Genomic DNA, 12,873 nt, shown 5'->3' on the forward strand with positions numbered 1-12,873 from the left:
ACAAATTTGCTCCTTTAACAGAATGAAGCAAATTTGATAATAGAAGTAAAATTGAAAGTTGTTTAAATTCACATCCTCACACACATCACATCTAAATCATGAAATAAAAAATGTGGGTTTAATGGCTCTTAGTGTTAAAGGGCCACTAAACCCAAAATCTTTCTTTCATGATTCAGATAGAGAAAATTTTTTAAACAACATTACAATTTACTTCTATTGTTTATTTTGCTACATTTTTAGATATCCTTAGTTGAAGAAAAAGCAATGCACATGGTGAGCCAATCACACGAGGCTTCTATGTGCAGCAACCAATCAGCAGCTCCTGAGCATATCTAGATATGCTTTTCAGCAAAGAATATCAAGAGAATAAAACAAATTAGATAATATAAGTAAATTAGAAAGATGTTTAAAATTGCATTCTCTTTCTAAATCATGAAAGAAATAGTGTGGGTGTCATGTCTCTTTAAGCTTTTGCACAATCCAAAATACCTCTTTAGAATGTAGTGCTTTTTGAAGCCTAAATTGAATTACTATAACTTACTAGTTGGCATTAATAAACATGAAATGATATCGAAATAAAGGATTTAAGTACAATATAGACATAATAAGTAGGTAACAATAATTTATTAATAAACAAGGATTTTGTTGAAAAATTACATAGAGTTTATGACAAGGGTCTGGACTTGGAAGGGTTTAAACATTTTGTGCATGTGTGTATGTATGTATGGATCTGTGTAATCTACTAGAGCAGATTATTTTGCATGGAATCTGTTTAGAGATTAAGGCCTCTAGTTATCAAGCCGTCAACCTCAAATACGTTGGAATTCCACAGCGTATTTGTGGCAAGGCTGATTCGCCTAAGTTATCAAGCCCTTTACACCGGCAAAAGTAGAATTTTGTGACGTAAGCTTCGATCTGCCGGACTCAGTCCGGCACAGATCGATTCTTACATCACTCCAGATGTTCCGCACACAAGTTCGGCACAATCTGACTACTTTTGGGAGTTATCAAAAAACTAGCAGGTATGCTCGGCACTTTTCCGGCCCAGCGTACCTGGTTTTCAATCCGCCGCCCTGGAGGCGGTGGATCCGATAGGAATCAATGGAGTCTGACCATAGCGAAAGTTCATGTTCGCTGCTGCCTGACATCCCATTGATTCCTATGTGAGATGTCTGCACCTAACACCCTAACATGTACCCCGAGTCTAAACACCCCTAATCTGTCCCCCCCCTACACCACCGCAACTAAATAAAGTTATTACCCCCTAAACCGCCGTTCCCGGAGCCCACCGCCACTCTAATAAACTGATTAACCCCTAAACCGCCGCTCCCGGACCCCGCCGCCACTCTAATAAACTGATTAACCCCTAAACCGCCGCTCCCGGACCCCGCCGCCACTATAATAAATGGATTAACCCCTAAACCACTGCTCCCGGAACCAACCGCCACTCTAATAAACTGATTAACCCCTAAACCGCTGCTCCCGGACCCCGCCGCCACTCTAATAAACTGATTAACCCCTAAACCGCTGCTCCTGGACCCCGCCACCACTATAATAAATATGTTAATCCCTAAACCGCCACTCCCGGACCCCGCCGCCACTATAAAAAATATGTTAACCCCTAAACCGCCGCTCCCGGACCACGCAGCCACTATAATAAATGTATTAATCCCTATCCTGCCCCCCCTACACTAATTATATTGTAGCTATTTTAGGGTTTATTTTTATTTTACAGGCAAATTTCAATTTATTTTAACTAGGTACAATAGCTATTAAATAGTTATTAACTATTTAATAGCTACCTAGTTAAAATAAAGAGAAATTTACTTTAGCTACCTAGTTAAAATAAAGAGAAATTTACCTGTAAAATAGAAACTAACCTAAGTTACAATTACACCTAACACTACACTATACTTAAATAAATTATTCCTATTTAAAACTAAATACTTACCTGTAAAATAAACCCTAAGATAGCTACAATGTAATTAATAATTACATTGTAGCTATTGTAGGATTTATATTTATTTTACAGGTAACTTTGTATTTATTTTAGCTAGTTAGAATAGTTATTAAATAGTTATTAACTATTTAATAACTACCTACCTAAAAGAAATACAAAATTACCTGTAAAATAAATCCTAACCTAAGTTACAATTAAACCTAACACTACACTATCATTAAATTAATTAAATAAATTACCTACAAATAACTACAATTAAATACAATTAAATAAACTAAATTACAAAAAATAAAAAAAAACTAAGTTACAAAAAATAAAAAAAATAAGTTACAAACATTTCAAAAATATTACAATAATTTTAAGCTACTTACACCTAATCTAAGCCACCTAATAAAATAACAAACCCCCCAAAATAAAAAAATGCCCTACCCTATTCTACATTAAAAAGTTACCAGCTCTAATACCTTACCAGCCCTTAAAAGGGCCTTTTGCGGGGCATGCCCCAAAGAAAACAGCTCTTTTGCCTGTAAAATAAAAGTGCCTGTAAAATAAAAATACAACCCCCCCAACATTAAAACCCACCACCCACATACCCCTAATCTAACCCATACCCCCCTTAAATAAACCTAACACTACCCCCCTGAAGATAATCCTACCTTTAGCCGTCTTCAGCCAGCCGACCACCGATGGAACCGAAGAGGAGATCCGCAGTGGCCGAAGTCTTCATCCAAGGGGCGCTGAAGAAGTCTTCCATCCGACTGAAGTCATCATCCAAGGGGCGCTGAAGAAGTCTTCCATCCGATTGAAGTCATCATCCATGCGGCGTCTTCAATCTTCATCCATCCGGAGCAGAGCAGAGCCATCTTCAGACGAGCCGACGCGGAGCCATCCTCTTCTACTGACGGACTAACGATGAATGATGGATCCTTTAAGTGACGTCATCCAAGATGGCGTCCCTCGAATTCCGATTAGCTGATAGGATTCTATCAGCCAATCAGAATTAAGGTTGGAAAAATCTGATTGGCTGATTGAATCAACCAATCAGATCGAAGTTCAATAGGATTGGCTGATCAAATCAGCCAATCAGATTGAGCTCGCATTCTATTTGCTGTTCTGATCAGCCAATAGAATGCAAGCTCAATCTGATTGGCTGATTGGATCAGCCAATCCGATTGAACTTCAATCTGATTGGCTGATTCAATCAGCCAATTAGATTTTTTTTACCTTAATTCTGATTGGCTGATAGAATCCTATCAGCCAATCGGAATTCGAGGGACGCCATGTTGGATGATGTCACTTAAAGGAACTGTCATCCGTCGTTAGTCCGTCGGTAGAAGAGGATGGCTCCACATCGGCTCGTCTGAAGATAGCTCTGCTCCGCTTCGGATGGATGAAGATTGAAGACGCCGCCTGGATGATGACTTCAATCGGATGGAAGACTTCTTCAGCGCCCCTTGGATGATGACTTCAGTCGGATGGAAGACTTCTTCAGCGCCCCTTGGATGAAGACTTCGGCCGCTGCGGATCTCCTCTTCTGTTCCATTGGTGGTCGGCTGGCTGAAGACGGCTAAAGGTAGGATGATTTTCAGGGGGGTAGTGTTAGGTTTATTTAAGGAGTGTTTGGGTTAGATTAGGGGTATGTGGGTGGTGGGTTTTAATGTTGGGGGGGTTGTATTTTTTTTTACAGGCAAAAGAGCTGTTTTCTTTGGGGCATGCCCCGCAAAAGGCCCTTTTAATGGCTGGTAAGGTAATAGAGCTGGTAACTTTTTAATGTAGAATAGGGTAGGGCATTTTTTTTATTTTGGGGGGCTTTGTTATTTTATTAGGGGGCTTTATTAGGTGTAAGTAGCTTAAAATTGTTGTAATATTTTTGAAATATTTGTAACTTTTTTATTTTTTATTTTTTGTAACTTATTTTTTTTTATTTTTTGTACTTTAGTTAGTTTATTTAATTTTATTTAATTGCAGTTATTTGTAGGTAATTAATTTAATTAATTTAATGATAGTGTAGTGTTAGGTTTAATTGTAACTTAGGTTAGGATTTATTTTACAGGTAATTTTGTATTTCTTTTAGCTAGGTAGTTATTAAATGGTTAATAACTATTTAATAACTATTCTAACTAGCTAAAATAAATACAAAGTTACCTGTAAAATAAATATAAATCCTACAATAGCTACAATGTAATTATTAATTACATTGTAGCTATCTTAGGGTTTATTTTACAGGTAAGTATTTAGTTTTAAAAATGAATACTTTATAATGATAGTGTAGTGTTAGGTGTAATTGTAACTTAGGTTAGTTTTCATTTTACAGGTAAATTTCTCTTTATTTTAAATAGGTAGCTATTAAATAGTTAATAACTATTTAATAGCTATTGTACCTAGTTAAAATAAATTGAAATTTGCCTGTAAAATAAAAATAAATCCTAAAATAGCTACAATATAATTATTATTTATATTGTAGCTATATTAGGGTTTATTTTAAAGGTAAGTATTTAGTTTTAAATATGATTAATTTAGTTAATAAAAGTTATAATATTTAGATGTATTTAATTAATATTTAAGTTAGGGGGGTGTTAAGGTTAGAGGTTTAGGGGTTAATAATTTTATTATAGTTGCGGCGTTGTAGGGGGGGCAGGATAGGGGTTTATAAATTTATTATAGGTGGCGACGGTGTAGGGGGGGCAGATTAGGGGTTAATACGTTTAATAAAGGTGGCGGCGGGGTCCGGGAGCGGCGGTTTAGCGGTTAAACAATTTATTTAGTTGCGGCGGGGTCCGGGATCGGCAGGATAGGGGTTAATAAATTTATTATAGGTGGCGGTGTTATTGGGGGCGCAGGATAGGGGTTAATAGGTATTATGTAGGTGGTGGCGGGGTCCAGGAGCGGCGGTTTAGGGGTTAATTAGTTTATTAGAGTGGCGGTGGGCTCTGGGAGCGGCGGTTTAGGGGTTAATACATTTATAAGAGTTGCGGCGGGGTCTAGGAGCGGCAGTTTAGGGGTTAGTAACTTTATTTAGTTGCGGGGGGCTCCGGGGGCACCGGTATAGGGGGTAGAACAGTGTAGTTTAGTGTGGGTGCTTAGTGACAGATTGTCAATAAAGCTGTCAAAAAGCCGAAGAGCAGCGAGATCGGATGAGTGATAACTATCACAGTCTGCTTCTCATCACCCTGTACTTTGTGTGCGGCTTTTTGACAGATTTATTGATAACTTTTGCGAGATTTTTCAGGTCCACAGCGGCGATGGTAGGCGAGCTTAGGCGGGCGTATTGGGCCGGCGAAGGCAGGTAAGTACACACGTTGATAACTAGAGGCCTAAGCATTATCCGTCATGAATTTTAGTTCAAACCTCTCTGGAAGTTTATTACGTTGGGGAAATGAATCAAATCTGACAATGTTAGTATGGACTAGACTATTGCACCTTTAGCAATAATCAATAACTTTAGACTTGTAAGATGAGCTCCCACATTGAAGTGGTATAAATTGTGCTCTAGCAATGTTAAATTTACTTCCTTCATTTTTTAGCTCAGCTTGTAATCTAGTCTGGTGTGTTTAGTGTTTGATTTGGAAATCATTTTTACTTTTTTACATCTATAATATCTGTTCCACCAATTGAAATACCTTTTAAACACATTAACAGACCTTGCAACTGTCACTTTTTGAAATAGGGACAGTCCCTGATTCTAAGCTCTGTCCTGCTGGCTGTGAAAAGCGCCTTTACATTGACGTCTATGGGAACTGTGTTCCGAGTAAATATATATATAATCATATGCATATATATTTTAAAATGCTGCAATCGCTGCGCTACCTATCCCTTTCTCTGCGCTTAGGTTCTGATGCCGTGTATGACGGCATCAGAACGAGGCTCCCATTGAATCCTATGGAAGTGCGCTCTTGTGTGCACAATGCTTCCTAGCAATGCAAACGCAAACACTGGTATTACTGAGTGGAGTGCTAATATTGGTTGTACACAAGTGATATTTAGCGTTCCACGTGTAATCTAGCCCAATATAGACACTAGCCTCCCTTGAGGCATTAGAAGAAGCACACTTTTTAGTGGTATTTTAAAGCAAAAGCAAGCGCAATAAATATTGAATTAGTATTGCAGTGTTGTTTAATTTTCCTTTAAAATGAGAAGCATGTTTCATATTTTGAACTGATACAAATATATACGTGCAACATCAGGTCAGGGGCCATTGTATACTAACTACACAAAAGTACATTACTGATTGCTAGATCTTCAAAGAAATGTAACCATTGGACATTGTCTGATTTTATAACTGATTCCTTCACATAAAGAATGAAGATTCAGCTTAAAGGACCACTATATACACTTCATGCTCCTCCCTCTCATTGTGGGTGCTGCCATTTTGGAACCTAGTTTACACTGCAGGTATCTGAAGGAGAGTTGCTGTACATGTGCAAACACAACAGCACTTGGAAGCAGTCAAAGCTAGATTTCAACATGGTGGAACCCATGACTAAAGGGAGGTGGGACATAATCTCAATATAATGCTAATAAACTGTATTTAGGTCTAGATTAAGAGTGGAGCGCAATATTAGTGGAGAGCAATATTAACGATCCACTTAGTAATACCAGCGCACTATAATGTGCACTGGCATTGCAAGTGAAGTGCAATTTCTACGAAGCATTGCGTTCACGAGTTTCCAATGGGAGCCTCATTTAGATGACAACGCTCAGCGAAGGGGTAAGTAGCACAGTGATGGCAGCATATTTTTAAATATATACAGTATATATATATATATATATATATATATATATATATATATAAAAGCTTATATTCATATATATTTATGTGCTAACATATAACACATAAATATATATGTATATATTCATATATTTTACTGGGAACACATAGTTCTCATAGACTATTTCTAACACCGCACACCTGCCAACTTTAGCACCATAATACTGCCTAGTGCAGTTGTTTGTTATTTTTTAAAAAATGGTAATTTTTTTTACATATAAAAACTATCATGTCCTCTATTTTGAGGACATTTGGGGCACTTTTAGAAATTAACCAGAAATCGGATCTCTGGTTAATTTTCAGAGCACTAATTGCTACCGCGAGCTTGCGGCAGAAATAACCAGCCACTTGTAATTGCTAATTATCACGCTCCCGCAAATGGGCAAATTTGCCAATTTGCTGGCACCCGATAATTTAGCTCTCCACTTGTAATCTGGCCCTTAGTGGCATATTTATCATCCTCTGTATGGAGCTTGATAACCTGTGTTTCCGGCGAGCCTTCAGGCTCACCGGAAAAAGAAGTTATGAAGCAGCGGTCTAGTGGCTGATTGGCCGCAAATCTGCAGGGGGCGGCACCAGCAGTTCACAAGAACTGCTGGTGCAATGATAAATGCCAACAGCGTATGCTGTCAGCATTTATTGATGTGCAGCGGACATGATCCGCTATATCGGATCATGTCCGCTCGCACCATCATAAATAGACCCCTAAGTGTTTAATCTGGTCTCTGACTGACCACAGCAGAATAAAATGTGGGTTGATGACTTTAATCTATCCTCAGACTGCTCTACTTTTGCTAAACTCAGCAATTTGAGCCAACAAAATCAGAAAATTAAAAGATTTGCACGCTTATCTTTTGCTTGTATATCTCTGTAATGCAGTCTTTAATTTCTGATTTATGCAAGCCTAAGCATAAAAACAATTGCATAGACATGTTTTATTTAATTCCCTCATAGCCATTATTAACTTATAAACTTCCACAGCTAATAGGACTTGATAACCCCCACACAACACTTTTCCACTTGTTATCGACTACCCCAAAAACTTTTCAAATGGAACATTGGCTTTGCACATGTACAAATGTTCCAACCCCTCTATACTGGATGGCATTAGGAGGCATTGTCACCAAACAGACTGCTACAGCAATTAAACTAAAAAAATAACAATAATACCCTAATAAAAATTATCCTAATCGACCAATATATATATATAATACCCCTGATCAAATCCTTTAAAGTGGCATTAACACATGTCTCTACTGGTTAACTGCACACATGTCACCATGTAGGATCACTATGAAATCTTTATCTGACAAAAACAAGTGCAAGATAGTGATCAACCCCATAGCTATATACATGCAAATGTGCAGTAATAAAATGTTTTAAATGTTATAGATTTTTTTGTACTTTTATGTCTAATACAGTATTTAAATCTGCTAGATCCTATACCGTGTTGCAGAACACAAGTTGGATCAAGAATAGGGGCAGTGTTGCCTAATTTAAATATAGATAGCTGCTCAGATGGGTGGATGGACGGATAGACTGACAGATGGACAGACAGACAGATAATAGACAAACTGACAAATAGATATAGACAGACAGATGATAGATGATAGATAGATGATAGATAGATAGATAGATAGATAAATAGATTATAGATGAAAATAGTTATTTACATACACACAAACACATATATATATATATATATATATATATATATATATATATATATATATATATATATATAATTAAATATATACATATATATGTATATATTGTATAGATACATGATAGATAGATGATAGATAGATAGATGATATGTACACAATAGATAGTAGAAGATAAAAAGATAATAGATGATCATTAGATAGATAGATGATGACAGATAGATGATAGATAGCTAGATAGATAAATAGATAATAGAAGATATAGAGAATATAGATAGATAGAAGTTAGATAGATGATAGATAGAAGATAGATGGAAGATAAATAGATAGATAGATGATAGATAGATAGATAGATAGATAGATAGATAGATAGATATGTTGGAAATGGAAGTTCAGGACACTGTTATATTTCACAAAGCCATCTACATTTTCTTCTCCGACTAATCTTTTCTTTGAATGCATCATTCTATCTATCTATCATTTATTTAAGGCTAGATTACAAGTGGGGCAGTATTATTTTTTTCGCAATCGCAGAAACTCAACTAGAAATAATCTTTTTGCGCTAGCCCAGTTGCGTTCGTATTACAATTTTCAAAAAAACTTATTTTGCGTTAGCGTTAACCCAAATAGCGTGAAAAAAAATAATTTTCCACGTGCGCGTGCATGTATTCCCTCCCATAGAAATCGATAAAGAGTGGAAAAAAATACCTAACAAACACCTCGCAAACACCATCGCATTGTTGCATTCCCCATAGAAGTCAATGGAGAGAAAAAATTGTTGAAAAAAACACCCATCGCGCAAACAACATAGCATATTTGCTTTAGCAAATGTGAAATATTTACAGTAAAAACATTGTTAAAATCTTTTTTATATATGAATATTGCATGAATATGTTTTATCATGTTTTCATCTACTTATATATATATGTCTTTATATGTGTACAATTGTGTATATGTGTATATATATATTTTTATATGTGTATATATGACTGTAAATACATATCTACACATATAAACACATTAATATATATGTACACATTTATAGACATATATATACATACATATACATCTTTAGCAATGTATATGTATGTGTCTTAATGTTAAAGCCATTTGCCTGCCTTTTCTTCTAACACCCGTATCTCATATCTTTGAGCCCTTATAACTTTTTGGTGCAATTTTTTTTAAAATAATTTTTATTAGGCCGTTTTTTAATGAGTGTAACTGTACTCTGTACTGTATTTTTTAAGTGTTTTGTGCAACTTTTGTGTTTCGGAAAACAATTAACCACAGCTCTAAGATCGCGGTAAGGATTGAAGCATAAATGGCGATTTTGCTCAACTTGTAATATCAGCGCAATGAAAAAGGCTCGATATCGCTTGCGCAAAACCGTTTGCACCTCACTTGTAATATAGCCCTTAGGGGGCGATTTAACAACCCCCAAATGCAGCCATATGTTGCTGTTTCCACGCGAGCCTTCAGGCTGAGCAGAAACTGGAGTTAAGAAGCAGCGGTCTTAAAACCGCTGCTTCTTAACTCGTCCACCACCTCCAAGGGGGCGGACTGCAATCAGTCCGATCGGATATGATCGGGTTGATTGACACCCCCTGCTAGTGGCCGATTGGCCGCAAATCTGCAGGGGGAGTCATTGCACAAGCATGTCACTTGAAATCCTTTGCAATGATAAATGCAGACAGCGTATGCCTCAGTATGCCTTCATGAAAAGGAGATAAGGAACCATGATAAATCAGCCCCATGTTTGAATTATGAAAGTTTAATTTTGACTTCCATGTTTCTTTAAAGGGACACTAAACTCAATTCTTTTCTTTAATGATTCAGATAGAGCAGCAATTTTCTAATTTACTCCTATTATCAATTTGTCTTTGATCTATTGCTATTTTTATTTCAAAAGCAGGAATCCAAAGCTTAGGAGCCGGCCCATCTTTTGTTTAGAACCTGGGTTAAGCTTGCTTATTGGCTAGCCAAATGTAGCCACCAATAAATAAGTGCTATCCAGGGTGATGAACCTACAACGGGCCGGCTCCTAAGCTTTACATTCCTGCTTTTTAAATAAAGATAGCAAGAGAACAAAGTAAAATTGACAATAGGAGTAAATTAGAACGTTGCTTAAAATTGCTGCGCTGTCTGAATCGTGAGAGAAACAATTTGTGTTTAGGATCCCTTTAAGGTTCAGTTTCCATGTTACTTTAACGTCTTATTTAGTACAATCTTACTATGACATTTATATTAGTCTAAAAACAAACTACTGATATATCAGCTGCAGTAAATGTAATGCTGTACTATGTATGAAAGAGTATTGTGTGGAATTGCATTAAAAAATCACTTACCAGGGTCTGTAGTGATGTCTGATGGAACTATACCATGTAAAGCGCAAGCCAAAAATAATATCACAAGTAGCTTCATTTTCCCTGATATATAAGATCAACTTCTTTCATTCATTTAGTGAATCTAAAAAACAGTGTGAAAAGAATTATAATTTAAAGTCTATCTCTCTATTATCAATCTATCATCTATTTATCTTTCTTTCGTTCTTTCTTTCTTTCTTTCTTTCTTTCTTTCTTTCTATCTATCTATCTATCCATCTATCTATCTGTCATCTATCTATCTATTATCTATCTATTACCTATCTATCATCTATCTATCTATTATCTATCTATCAATGTATCTGTCTGTCTATCAACATATCTATCTATGTATCTATCTATGTATCTATCTATCTCTTTTTACATACCTTACTCTTAAGGTATGTACGTTTACACGATGTCGACAACTGACAAATGTCTAAAAATCAACTCTTCTACCATATATACTGTACATGTTTCAAGTTGTATGTAAGTTATTTCCTTATGACTTTACCAATTAAACATTGTGAGGGGGTCAATAACAGAACAATCTTTTGTAATTGCATATTTACGATGACAGACATTGGACTTTTATTGTTAAAGAAGACATTACAAGGGCATGGCAGTTAAATTGTTCAGCAAGGTATGACATTTATAATGTTAATGATTTACATACATTGTGAAGAACTATTTTCTTTTGCATAATTGCTAAAATGAACTTTTCTTTCAAGATTCAAGAGAAATAAAGTTCTCTTTTCTAAACAAGAATGGTTAAATGTATGTATATATATATATATATATATATATATATATATATATATATATATATATATATATATATATATATATATATATACATACACACACACACACAGTAATCAAAATTATTCAACTCCCATTGCAAATCAGGTTTATTGTCAAAATGTACAGACTTTCAGCTGTTTGCAATGAACAAATCAAACAAAAGTAATTGAAATAGCTTGATTCAACAAATGCTTCAAGTGGTTTGCAAAATCCAACTGAAAATGCAACTTTTAATGAATTCTGCAGTGGTTACAATATCTGGACGAGGCAGAAAAAGGAAGCTTTCAATGGCTGCAACAGATTTCTGTGAATGCAGGTTTAAAAAAACTCTCAAGTGACTGCAAAAGATATGCAGCAAGGCTTGATGGCAGCAGGCACTGAGGTTTCAGTTTGCATAGTAAGGCACGTACTAAAGGCAGAAGGTTTCCATGTCAGAACTGTAAGACGTAAACAACTACTGACCCAAAACAGGCTCCAATATACCAAAAATCATATAAATAAGCCACAGAAGTTTTGGGATTATGCTCTGTGGAGCGATGAAACAAAACTAAAACTTTTTGGCCTCATGGATCAGCAGTATGTCTAGAGGAGTAAGAAGAATGAAGCATATGCTGAAAAGAACACTCTGCCTACAGTTAAGCAAGGTGGTGGCTTGGTGATGCTCTGGGGCTGCTTTTAATCCTCTGGAACTGGAAACCTGCAGCGTGTGAAAAGCAAGATGGATTCATGCCGTTTATGAGGAAGCTGAAGCTTGGGCATCATTGGACCTTCCAACAGGACAATGATCCCAAACATACCTCAAATTCCACCAAGGCTTGGTTGCAGAAGAAGTCCTGGAAGATTCTACAGTGGCCATCATATTTATATGACTTGAACCCCATAGAAAATCTCTGGTGGGATTTGAAGAAGGGGGTTGCAGCAAGCAAACCTAAGAATATTACTGAATTGGAAGCCATTGCTAATGAGGAATGGGCTAAGATTCCTCAGGAATGCTGCTAGAAGCTGGTGTTTGGCTATGAATCTCATTTGCAGCAGGTCATAACAGCAAAAGGGTGCTCTACTAAGTAATAAAGATGCTTGCGATGAAAGGGTTGATTCATTTTGAGACTGCAAAATTCATTAAAAGTTGAATTTTCAGTTGAATTTGGAAAAAACACTTGATGCATTAATTGTGTTGAGCTATTTCAATTGCTTTTGTTTGATTTGTTCATTGCAAACAGCTGAAAGTCTGTACATTTTGACAATAAACCTCATTTGCAATTGGGGTTGAATTTTTTTTATTACAACTGTATAGTTCCTGGGCTCATTTCTGGTGTG

General features: G+C 36.2%; 1 protein-coding gene across 7 annotated transcripts in view; it reads right to left on the bottom strand.

Moving 5' to 3' along the window:
• LOC128641776 (integumentary mucin C.1-like) overlaps nucleotides 1-11,179 on the bottom strand; it is a 98,447-nt gene extending 87,268 nt beyond the window's left edge. For all 7 annotated transcript variants that reach the window (XM_053694302.1, XM_053694304.1, XM_053694300.1 and 4 more), the window contains exons 1-2: nucleotides 11,142-11,179; nucleotides 10,738-10,858 (exon numbers count right to left, since the gene is read on the bottom strand). In XM_053694302.1, coding sequence (XP_053550277.1) covers nucleotides 10,738-10,813 — 76 coding nt within the window. In that variant the 5' untranslated portion in view covers nucleotides 10,814-10,858; nucleotides 11,142-11,179. The remainder of the gene's footprint in view (nucleotides 1-10,737; nucleotides 10,859-11,141) is intronic.
• Nucleotides 11,180-12,873: the final 1,694 nt, after the last annotated feature.

This window comes from Bombina bombina, chromosome 11 (genome assembly GCF_027579735.1).
Source record: "Bombina bombina isolate aBomBom1 chromosome 11, aBomBom1.pri, whole genome shotgun sequence".
NCBI classification, from domain to species: Eukaryota; Metazoa; Chordata; class Amphibia; order Anura; family Bombinatoridae; genus Bombina; species Bombina bombina.